Consider the following 12,401-nt stretch of genomic DNA (forward strand, 5'->3'; position numbering starts at 1 on the left):
ATTAGGATAGAGACATCACATTTATTCATTGAACAGATATGTATTTGAGCCTACTGGGTGCCAAGTGAATGAAATATAAAAAAAATCCTGTCCTCATGGAGACCAGGTCGTGAGGGACTATGCACATTTCAGCTCCATTCTTTTTTTTTTTTAAAGATTTTATTTATTTATTTGACAGAGATAGATCACAAGTAGATAGAGAGGCAGGCAGAGAGAGAGAGAGAGAGAGGGAAGCAGGTTCTGCTCAGCAGAGAGCCCGATGCGGGACTCGATCCCAGGACCCCGAGATCATGACCTGAGCTGAAGGCAGCGGTTTAACCCACTGAGCCACCCAGGCGCCCCTCAGCTCCATTCTTAAGTCTGGGCCTCATCATTACAGTCCAGAGTGGCTGCTGGACTCTAGTCATTACAGCCAAAGTCCAGGAGATATGGTGGTAGAACTTACACATGAGGCTAATCTAGCTCCTGAAAATCTGGGAAATGTCATGAGTAGCAGTGTACTAGCTAAAATGAAGAGAAAATAGGAAAATGAATACTGGATTGTTTGAGTTGTAGATTTTAGGCTGAAATTTTATCTTTTTCAGAATGACTGATATTTTTCTAAAATGTCACAAACACCAACTGTGGTATCCCAGGGCACATCAAACTGGCTTAATAAAAATGGAGATTGACTGGTCTTTGCAAGTCAGTGTCCAGTGTTCAGGGTTTTCAGGGCTTCAAGGATCATTTCATTCAGATGCTCAATGTCATCCTTCTCGTTCTCCGTCCTCTGCTTCTTCTTTCAGTTTACATTACTGTTTCACCTAGGTTGGCTTTCTTCTCAGTTGGCCCAGGAAATTGCAGACGTAACATCCCACCATCTTTCCAAATCTTTGTATAAGAAGAGTTCTTTTACCCCAGTAGCTGTAGTCAAAGGCGTAGGGCTGCCTCTTCCTTGACCATGCACAAGCCCATTTGGTGGATATGCTGATTGGCTAATCTTGGGTTGTGTTTCTGTGTCTGGTCTGGGGTTAGTAGCACATCGTAACCTCATGAGCTGAAAGTGAGGAGCCTGGTCCTTCAAGGTGAAATCAAGGTACTTTACCAAAGAAGTGGGGAAGGATGCTAGGCTGCTCGTGAGGCCATCATTTGTACTTTTGTTTTGATTTCCACACCGTTTTGCAACCTTTGCATCTTGGCGGTAGCTATGTCCAAACATGCATCAAGAGAGTTCTTCATTTTGAAACATTGTAGGTACATTATCATGTCATGCCATATAAATTACTTATACTTATAAATTACTTATACATTATAGGGGATGAGTTTTTCAGAGCATTTTAAAACATGGCAGCTATGTGTGAATGGGCTTCCATAGTTGGACAGAGTAAGCAAGAATTCTAGAATGTGGTCTAGTGGAAGGAAGCTTGATGTGAAAGACAGAAAGCTCGAGTGTGGGGCACCTTAACTTTATTGGCTTTAAAACCTTTTGATGGCCTGGCTCTCAGAGGCAATTCCTGAAGGGAACTGAGTGTTAAGATTATGCCAGCCCACAGTGGCATCTGTGGAAAACGGAGAACATTTGTGGTCATGAAATGAGGAAATGGCATGCTTGTACCATTCGACTTCATCTTTTAGTTAGAGTGGATAGAAGTGAGAAACTCTAGGAGTGGGGAAAATAATCAACTTTAAAAAAAAGTCTGATGATGAAAATTGCCTGAAAGAACATTGGTCATATGTTACAGAGGTCTCTTGAACATTTTGGTCATCCTTCCTAGAGTAAACTCTCTCAACATACTTTTATTTTATTTATAAATTATAAACCTGTTTATAATGTTCATATACACTTTATGTCACATTATATTATAATTACATTACATTATATAATATGTACAAAAGTAGAAAATAAAAATGATGGCTAAAATATATATAAAGAAATGTTCTAATCTTTCCTTCCTGAGCCCCAGAATACCATTTTTTGAACCCTCTTTTGAAGAATATTGATATACTGGGAGTCTTCTTAGGGTTCTCTTTCATTTTGACCTATTCAGTTACTGAGATTATCCTTCCTGATACTGGAGGTCCAGCCTCAAGAATATTCATCCTGAATAGATGCAGAGAGTCTCCAGTTTTTAACCAACGAATTAGGGCTTAGGTTTGGAAAAGTCAAGATTTCAGATTTTAACTTACATGGGATTAGTGGTGATTCTTTTAGGATATTCTCTTCCTTTCGTACAATGAAAGGTACAGAGATTCGAAGCACGGGAGTGCTGTCCATTTAGGACACCATCATCTCCCTCCTGACTAGCAGAACCTGACCTTTGGGAAGCATCCAAGTATTTGGTGAAGGAAAGGAGAGGAGAAAGACAAGCTGTACTTTGCAGTCCTTTTTCTTTTCTCCGTGCCAGAAACCTGTAGGATGTATTATCTGAGCTGGTAATGTTACCAGAAACATTTGGCAGGTTTTCATTTTTTTTTCCTTGACCACTAAACCCCAGAGTTGATGATGACAGAAGTCCAGAAGAACCCTGTATTTGAAGCCGGACTGTGAAATCTAGTACTCTGACCTGTACAAGTAACAAAATCTTTTCTTACCGGCACTTGGTTCTACCATGCGTGGTGAAAAGGTCATCCTTATATTCACAGAGCGATTACTTGAGAAGGAATGGGAAGGTTAAGATAATGGAAAAGAAAGCCTGATCATTCTGAAGTATCGAATACCTAGACTGTCATTTAAAAAGATAAATCCACCGACCAACTCTTTCTTCAGTGATTTCTGCACTTGGAGGCACTCACACAAGATTCTTAATCATTTCTTTTTGCTGACAGAACCAACTGATTTGGGGGGCACTTTATGTAAATTCAGCCTTTTGGTTCCTATTTCTTAGGATAACGTAGTTGTGTTGTAACCGTAAAGATCCACTGGCACTTTTTGGATGGATGTTTTTATTTGTTTGGTTTTATAGCCCATTTGGCAGGAGTGAGTAGTCCCCATTTCCTTCCATTCCTCATGTTGGAATCAGTGTAATAAAGACTTCAGAGCTCTTGGCGGGCTTGCTGGAGGTGGGGGATGGCAGGAATTTCCTCAGATGTGGAAGAAAGTGTTCTCATCTAAGAATCCGAGATGTGAGCTTCAGTGCCTACTAAATCCTTAGGTATTAATTTACTCTTAGTTTCTGAGCATGGTCAGGCATCAGAATCAGCTGCAGAATTTTTATAGACATTGATTCCTGAGCCTCACCTTACCTGAAATCAGAATTTCTGGAGACAGAAACTGGAACGGCATTCTCAGCTAATTTTTTGGCAGTCACTCTTACATTTGGAAACTCTGGTGCCTTAACCAGAGGCATAACCAGACTTTGACCTGGCATTCTCACTTGTGTGCCTTCTTGTGTCTCCACTGTGTATTCGAACCTCAGCCATTGAGCTTTCCTGAACATTGTTACATTATACTCCAAATCTACAGGCAAATGCTAGGCTTTGAGCTCTGTTAACTTAATGATTATACTGAAGATTAATTTTCCCTGGAGAAAAACGCTAGGATTTTTACTTTATATCTCAGGGGAGAATTGCAGGATAAATAGTCTCCCTTCACCCCTGCAAAACTTTGTCCTGTTCTCTGGATTAAACAGGGATTCCCAAAATCTTGAGAGAAATCTACTGTCATCTGAACTTGAATATAGGCTTATACAAAATTGCTTTAAAAAAAAGATTTTATTTTTATTTATTTATTTGAGAGAGAGAGAGGATGAGAGAGAGAGGGAGCATGAGAGGGGGAAGGTCAGAGGGAGAAGCATACTCCCCACTGAGCAGGGAGCCCGAGGCCGGTCTCCATCCTGGGACTCCAAGATCATGACCTGACCCGAAGGCAGTTGTTCAACCAACTGAGCTACCCAGGCATCCCACAAAATTGTTTCTTTGCATCAAAAAAGAAGTAGCAAGTTCATGGTTTGCTATTTCTTCTACTATTAATTTTTTAACTCTGTTCCAGTTTAATGGACTCTGTTCTAGTCATGCTAATTTTGTTTATGTCTGTCATAGATTTTAATCCTCATCACAACACTGATAGGCAGGTGTATTAAACAGTCTTCATAAATAAGGAAAACTGAAGCTCAAAGGGATTGACTCAGTTGACCATGATCTCAGATTAATAAGTGGCAGAGCTGGTACCTGAGGAATTGAAGAGAGGAAACACAGGAAAAAGTCTGTCATCTCCTTCAGCCCAGAGACTACATTGCAACGGACATCCGGTTTCCTACCTTGGATAGTAACCATGTTATGGAGCCAAGCTGAACCATAAGGTCTATTAAAGGGATATTGACATCACTGTCAAAGATGAAGTGTGGCTTGGTCAGTGTCATTTGGATCTCACAGAATTTTTTTTCTCTTAATATTTTATTTATTTATTTGACAGAGAGAGGGAGAGAGATCACAAGTAGGCAGAGAGGCAGGCAGAGAGAGAGAGAGAGGGAAGCAGGCTCCCTGCTGAGCAGAGAGCCCGATGCAGGACTCGATCCTAGGACCCGGAGATCATGACCTGAGCTGAAGGGAGAGACTTAACCCACTGAGCCACCCAGGCGCTCTCTCACGGAATTTCTGATATATTTAAGAGGTTAATGAACGCCATGGAATTGACTGTGTGAATTGAGGAATTTACAAGACATTTTGGACCACATATCCACATACCGACACCATCCCAGAGAAAGGGGAAGCTTTGAAGGTTAAAATACAGATTCAGCCATGGAAGTGGGAACTCGGGTCACGTGTGTGGCTGCCTGGTGTTCATCCAACGGGTGCTGTCTTGTGGACTGTAACGTTGGTGACATTGGCACACTCAGTCATAGCCGTGCATTAGGGAGGTGGGGCTTGGAGAGGGTCAGAGCGGTGGAATGGCTCATTGAAGATCAGGCTGCTCAGCAGTGACTGAGCTATAACTTGGGTCCAGTTCACCGCCTTCCTCCTTGAATCCCGTTGAGAAATTCGCAGCTCTCGGGAAGTTGTGTGTCAGGCTTCACTGCTTCAGGGAAATGCTAGTAACGGTATTTGCCTCTCCTTCCCTTGGCTGTGAAGGGGTGATTTCTTACAGTGAGAGATACACCTTCCCAGGTGGAACTATTTAAGAGTCAGACAATCTGGGTAACTGACTTAAATTTAGGGCATCTCAGAAAAACGTTTGTGACCGTGGCTTTAAACAGTGTGAGGTTAGAAACCAGGTATCCCCAGCGCCTGGCACAGAGGGAACACTCCCTGAGTAGTTGTTGAATAAATGACCTTTATATAATCTGATTAAAAGGAATCAGACTCACAGAATTAGGATTACCTAATGCAGATTGAGCTCCATGCGCCCCAGATGAGTGCAGTTAGCCTTTAAAATTAAATTCATCTGGACGACTCTCCTTGCTTATCTTTAATGACGAAAGCATCAGGTCCCCATTTTAAACATAAGCTTTTGTAACCACATGTGATGTTCTCATATAAGCCGCGACTTTGAGTTTAAAACCCGATGCTCCTTTGTCTTGCTCCCACTTTGAAGGGTAGATATCTTCATTTTTGTCTATGATTGCTGATTTAATTAATTTTAAGAGACAGAGGTCTTTAAAAAATGTCAAATAAAGCTGGGGATCTGGGAGTCATCTTTAACAATGTAGAAAGACCCTGCAGGGAGTGTGTGCAGTGAAGTGACTACAGTCTTCCTTTTGCATTTTTTTAAGAAAATTTATTAAAATAATTTCAATTAGCCAAGCTCTGCTACATTTTCCTTATTGGACTTTTCAATTTATTTATAGGGGTATACTGTATAAATATGCATTTTTTTTCTGATAGGGTATCTCAGCAAATACTTTAAATGATATTGTTGGGAACGTGAAGTCTGAAGCCTTACTGTGGTTGATAACTGGTAATTTTAATTTAAGATGTCTCAAGAATGCTTTACTGTTAATTGAAAGGATTTTTTCCCCCAGTATCACAGCCAATGGCTTGTCTTGAGCAGCTAATTAGTGCGATTATTCCACAGCTGCGTTTGCTACAGCACAAAGGTTTGCTCCTGTTTTTATCAAAAGGATCAGTCTCTCTGGGAATGTTTTAACCTGACAGGCTTTGAATAGTAAGGCTGGTTATTTATTTATTTATTTTTTAAGAGCTGTTCTCCGGCTCCCTTCTCCGCCCCCCCCGCCCCCACTTTTCTTTCTTCGTTCAAGAAGCTGCATTTGAACTTTGAACACACACTCAAAAATGTGAAAATACCTTTGCTTTTTGTTCTCTTCTAAATAGAGCCTTACCTGGTGAATAGATTATTTTGAGTAATGTCTAGGTGTTCCTACTGTGTGAATGAGTACATGATACTAAAATAAGCGGGGTATTCACGTTGTTTAATCCGTGTGCGTCTACAGGAAACTGTAAAGGACAGAGGATTTCAGTCTTCTGGAATGCTGAAGATCTCCAGGAGAACCCATGCACTGATACTCTCAGCACTTTCTTTTCCTACTGTCAAAATACAGTCTGTGATGGACCCTGTCTCTTTTCCTCCAGGCAAAGGGTGACTTTGATTACCAAGTCATTCCTTTATGTTCGTAAATTAGTTCATGTTCCTCATGTTTTTAAATTAGAGACATATGTTCTGCCATTGAGAAAAATATTTTGGCTTTTTTTATAATTTGAGGGGGGGAGTAGAAAGAGAAAGAAAGAGCAGAAAAGAAAAAAAAAAAGAACAGAAAAGAAAAAGAAAGAAACCATCTGACAGCTAAGATCACCCTGATACAGTCCCTACTAGGCATGTGTATTTGTGTACATACATACACACACTTTACTTATTTTAAATTAAAGCATAAATACTCTTTTGATTCCTACTTTTTATTTTATCCTTATTATACACTTTTCTTACTTTGCTCTGTAGTTGTGCAGTTTTCTTTAAAGTAGTGTGATATCAAATTCATGTATTACAACTTACTTTTTTAAAACCGGTTTTATGCTTAAATCTCATAAATGGCTTTATTTTTTCCCCAGTTTTATTGAGGTGTGTTTTTTTGACAAAAGCTATATATATTTAAGGTGTATAACGTGATAACCTGATATATGTGTATACATTTTGAAATGATTAGTTAAACTAATTAACACATCCATCATGTAGTTACTATTTCTTTTCTTTTTCGTTTTTCTTTTTTTGTTATGAGTAAGGTCCACTCTTATAGCAAATTTCAAGTGTGCAATAAGTATTGTTTCTGTAGTTGCTTTGATGAACATTGGATCCCTAGAACCTGACTTTATAACTAAAAGTTTGTGCCTTTTGACCAGGCTCTCCCCTAATAATTTATGTAGTCATTCTCATATTAGGGGGAAGATTTAGGAGGTTCAGAATTTTTTTTTTTTTTAAGATTTTATGTGTTTATTTGACAGAGTGATCACAAGTAGGCAGAGAGAGAGAGAGAGGAGGAAGCAGGCTCCCTGTCGTGCAGAGAGCCCAATGTGGGGCTCAATCCCAGGACCCTGGGATCATGACCTGAGTCGAAGGCAGAGGCTTTAACCCACTGAGCCACCCAGGTGCCCCAGGGTTCAGAATATTTTGCAATGTGTAAATATCTTTGCAGTGTCAAGTTTTCCACATTTCGAATTATGTTCTTAGGAAAACTGTCCATCAATGAAATTTCTGAGTCAGATTGTCCGAACAATATTAAAGCTTTTGGATAAAGTTGTTTTTCTTATGCTTTTCTTAATATGCCTTAAAGGATTGTGCCAGCAATGGCTCAGACTAGCATTATTGGTACACTTGTTCTGGTAGTGAACATTTTTTTTTTTTAAAATTGGGTCATACCGTGAATACTTTTTTTTTTTGCAGCTGACTTTTCTAAGTTTATTATATTGTATAGATTTAATTACAACTGTAAACATATTATTTCTTCAGCATTTTGAATGGCTGCATAGTATTACCTTATTTGATCCTATCAAAATTCCCTGAATTGATTTCCTGTGGTGAGTAGTAAGTTAACTGCTGGAATAATTTTTATCTGTAGTTTTCTGGAACCGTGTGAGAGAGAAACACAAACATCTCATCTGTTAGCATGTTTTGTTACCTGCAGAATTTGAAGGCTCTTGTCTTTAAGGAGTTCATAAGGACGGCCAATGGCTTAAAGGCTTTATTTTGTCTTTTGTTGGAAGGTAAAGACCATACTGGGGTTTATACTCAAGGAAGGAAGCTAAAGCCTTACACATTTCCCTTGATGAGCGACTTCCTTGAGAGTGAATATTTTCTGAAATGTTACTGTTTTTCCGTTTCTAGGTACCAAGGTTTTGCACTGTTTGCCTTAGCAGAGATTTTTTTCTTTTAAGAAAACCAAATTGCTGGAAATAAATAATCAATGAAAAATTCTAGCTAGTAATAATAGCAAGGACAAACCTTTATTGAAGTAGTACTACATGGCCCTCATTGTACTAGGCAATTTATGTGCATTATTTTACTGAATCGTCTCCAAGTCCCAAAGAGGTAGGACCATAAAATACAAGGAACATAACCGAAGTTTTTAAAACCCCCTCTCTCTCTCTGATAAATGAGTAAATATGTAAAAACTATGATTATCCCTCTTTTCCGGATAAGGTAACTAAGGCAGAGGGAGGTTGAATAAACTTGTTGATGCTGTAAAGCTGGCAAGATAAGCAGTCGCAACCCATATTTAGGAAAATTAGGAAGTCTTTTCTTCCTAACTTAGGAATAGTGTTTAAGCTGTTTCTGTAATTTTGGATAGAGTGAGCACCAAAACCATCAGAAGTAGGCCGCATGGGGATCTCGCAGACATGTGTAGGGGAGAGCTTGCCAAGATGAATCAGGAGAAAAGACCGTACAAAGAACACCAGACGGAGAATTGCGTTGTCAAACCAGCCTGTCCTCTGCCCGCTCCCTGAAGGCCGAAGTTGAGCCCAGGGTTAACCTTCCTGGTCCAAATGCTTCTTTCATGAATGGTTTTTACTTCCCATATCCTCACAGAATCTCCCCATGACAAAGTTCACCTTTTCTTGAAATGATTCCACGTTAGTAAACATCTTCGACATCTTCAAGGAATTTCGATAATGTGTAGGAGTAGTTATTTGGTTAGAGTCAGTTACGAAAAAGCAAATCAAGCAATTTATTTTTAAATGTGGAAATCTGGGTGCCATTAAGACGCACTGCTTCTTGGCACTTCATATGGCGGCGCTATATTTGGTGGTGATGAGTAGTATGTGGTATAAAATGTTAAAAAAAAATTAAGCCGCATGATAAAAATGCCTAGATGCAATCAAGCTGCCTTATTTTAATTCAACTCCTAATGACTTAAATCCTGTCACCTCTTGATTTTCAATTATGTGGAGTACCATTCTGCGACTTGATTATATTCACACAGGATCATTTCATAGTTTGGTGCAATTTAGGATCCCCCCTAAAATGCCGACGAAAGGTCTCATTAGGAAACTAAATGTTGTGCTTTTTTTTTTTTTTTTTTTTTTGGTTTTCCCACAGCAGCTCCGAGGAGCATCCTGGGGCCTCCAAGCCTCCGATAAGCTCCTCCAGTATGACATCACGCATCTTGCTACGCCAGCAACTCATGCGTGAGCAAATGCAGGAGCAGGAGCGCAGGGAGCAGCAGCAGAAGCTGCAGGCGGCCCAGTTCATGCAACAGAGAGTGCCTGTGGGTCAGACCCCAGCCATAAACGTCAGCGTGCCCACCAGCCTTCCCTCTGCCACGCAGGTGCCGATGGAAGTCCTCAAGGTACGTGAGTGTCACTCTTGTCGGTTGGACCAAGCCCGCTTCCAGACCAACATTGTCCATTTCCTAGGTGTTTTATTTATCTGAATGTGTTTTCGGTCAGATTAACCCATCTGAATCCTGTTTGTCTTGTCAATGCCAACTCTACTGATGCTACCTGGCTTTGCATGTTCAAGGAAGGGCACAGAATAAATGCGAATGGAGTAGTAGCCCTCACTAAGCGGGGGGAGAGAGTCGATGTTCCATGGGAAACAGCAGGTAGGAATAGGCATCGGTTGTAATGATACCTTTCCATTTTTTCATGGGGAGAATTTCAAAATGTACATGTTACCTGAAATGAATCTCATCTAATAATGTATTTTTTTCCCCCTCCAAACATTCCATGGCGAGCCTTTTAATTTTCTTCTTTATTTAGTAAGTAAGCTTGGCTGTAGAATCTGACTGGTTTAGAAAGTCTCTTCTGGGATAAAACTGTAGGAGAGCTTTCTTCACTTTAATAACCAGAATGCATAATCCTTTAACTGAAGTGGTCTGTTTGGGGGCTCTTTGATTTCTTGCTAGAGTAGAAACTGCAGGAGCTTGTTAACATCATTCTATCAGGGACATATAGCTTCCTAATTACTGGGGAAAACTGTAACAAGTCTAAGAATAGATTCCATCTCACACATGTCCTCCACCTCACTCACGTTGGACATGCTCCTTATTTAAAGATAAATATTCCAACTCTTAAATATGACGGAGGCAAGGAAAGCTAAAAGGAAAGTAAGGGGACTTCCTTACTTACAAGAACATTTTTAAAACCCATTCACCTAATTGATTCATTCGAAAGAGTCCCAAGAGTTAGTGTTCATTAAACAATGTGAACTTTACACTCTGGTGATTCATTGTTGGTCTTCGCAATTCATTCGTGTGCTCAGATAAAAAACATCTCCCACTATTTAAAGTTTACAATTAAAGTAAATAGAGGGATGTTGTGTTATAACTGGAAGCAATATATCATTCTTACCAGGAAGTGGCAAAGATTCTTGAAAAACAAATTTAAAGTCAATTGTTTTTTATTTACATAGACCCTATTAAGATGTAGTGATGAAATAATGAAGCTCTTTCATGAAGAAAACAAGCAGAAATTTGGTGAGAGAGGGAACAAGAGATCCAAACAGTTTAGCATAAAATATTACTCTGATGTGGTTGAAGTTCTAGATATTGCCGCAATTAATGGCTATTTTGTTCCCCTCCTCACTGCCCCCATAAAGACAAATTTTCTTTCGGGACTAGACTATACATTAAGTCTTTCCGTTCTGCTTGGGTGAAAATTGACAAAAAACTAAGTTTTTATAATTTAAGATTTATATTGTCTGGTGTTCACAGGAATCACAATTGTTTTGTCTATGTCTTTTAAAGTTAGATGAATTTAAAGGTATATGAATTAAATTATAATAAAATGTGGAGAAGTATGTCTGTTTTATTCACCGTAATAGTCTACGTTTTAAATCTGAAGGATACATAGTAGAAGAGATGACATGGATTTGTGCTAGTAGTGATTTATGTCCAATTCAAAGGTAATGTTTCATATTGTATTAAAGTATATTACTTGCAAACAGTATTTCTATTCAGGCAATTACGTGTGATGGTGCGGAAATCACCCATATGCAAGTGCGTTGAAATACCATTTTTGTATCATCTTAAAAATGGACATCATTCCTAAATGTTTTTATTACTTAAAATGTTATTTTGAAAATGCTTAGAATGAAAACCTGTACTATGTGGTTTGAATAATACACCCATTTTTCTTTATATGTTGCTGTGTCCTGGTAACGGTGACTGGAGCTACAACCTTCAAGTTAGGTATCACAGAAAAATGCCAAAGTTGAAGCACAAATAAATTTATTACAAGTAGAAGTCCCAATCTAACTAAAAAGGAGCAATTGGTAAATCTGTGTTTCAAATTGGATATAGTTTCTTTGACTTGTGTGTTTTTATATTTCAGTGTATAAAGTAGTGATATCATATTTAAAAGAGGTATAGTTGGCATAGCACTGCGGATGGGTTTGATAGTTATTTAGACAGATTGTAGTGCCCTTTGATAAAAGACCAAGTAAAATACGTAATTGCCTATAAAATGACATTCTAAGGAATTCAAATAATATTTTTGAGGAGAGTAGTATGTAAGGGATGGCCCCAGATGCTTGAGGATTTGGTACTTAAAATAGTTTCCATATTTTTGAAACTTTTATATATGAAAATATTATGAAAGTTTTACTGTAGAAAGGTAAGTGAGAGAAATGTTTTTTTTTTTCTTTTCCCTCATATGGTTTTTAAATCATAAGCATAGTTTTGTAAAGTTAAATGGTTAACTAAAAACAGTTAATTTTTTCAGTCTTGGACTCTTTCTACAAATATACATTTTTAAGAAATGAGTAATAGCAAGTCTAGTAATTAAGTGCATTATGATACAGATTATGTTGAACAAATATTTTTTCATAGTGTAGCCTCAGTAAATTCTTCGTTAAACTTTTAAGATTTAAATTGTCAAAACAGAACATACCTGCTTCTCAGCGGAGGTCGATGTGTATACTCAGCCGTGGTTGCAAGTGCTAGAGAATCCTGGTTAAATCTCCCCATCTCCTACTGGTTTTCGAGAACTTGATGGAAGATCACACACGCAAACTCATTAGCAACATTTTACTATCAGTG

The 12,401-nt window shown here is 38.7% G+C and overlaps 1 protein-coding gene across 8 annotated transcripts in view; it reads left to right on the forward strand.

The window, feature by feature from the left end:
* The window catches only part of MITF (melanocyte inducing transcription factor), a 220,659-nt gene that overhangs the window by 122,105 nt on the left and 86,153 nt on the right, over positions 1 to 12,401 (forward strand). For 4 of the 8 annotated variants that reach the window (XM_045991720.1, XM_045991722.1, XM_045991727.1 and 1 more), the window contains exon 2: positions 9,461 to 9,710. In XM_045991720.1, the coding sequence (XP_045847676.1) occupies positions 9,461 to 9,710 (250 nt within the window). The remainder of the gene's footprint in view (positions 1 to 9,460; positions 9,711 to 12,401) is intronic. The other 4 variants (XM_045991721.1, XM_045991723.1, XM_045991726.1 and 1 more) reach the window with 1 other exon arrangement.

Source organism: Meles meles, chromosome 20 (genome assembly GCF_922984935.1).
Source record: "Meles meles chromosome 20, mMelMel3.1 paternal haplotype, whole genome shotgun sequence".
NCBI classification, from domain to species: Eukaryota; Metazoa; Chordata; class Mammalia; order Carnivora; family Mustelidae; genus Meles; species Meles meles.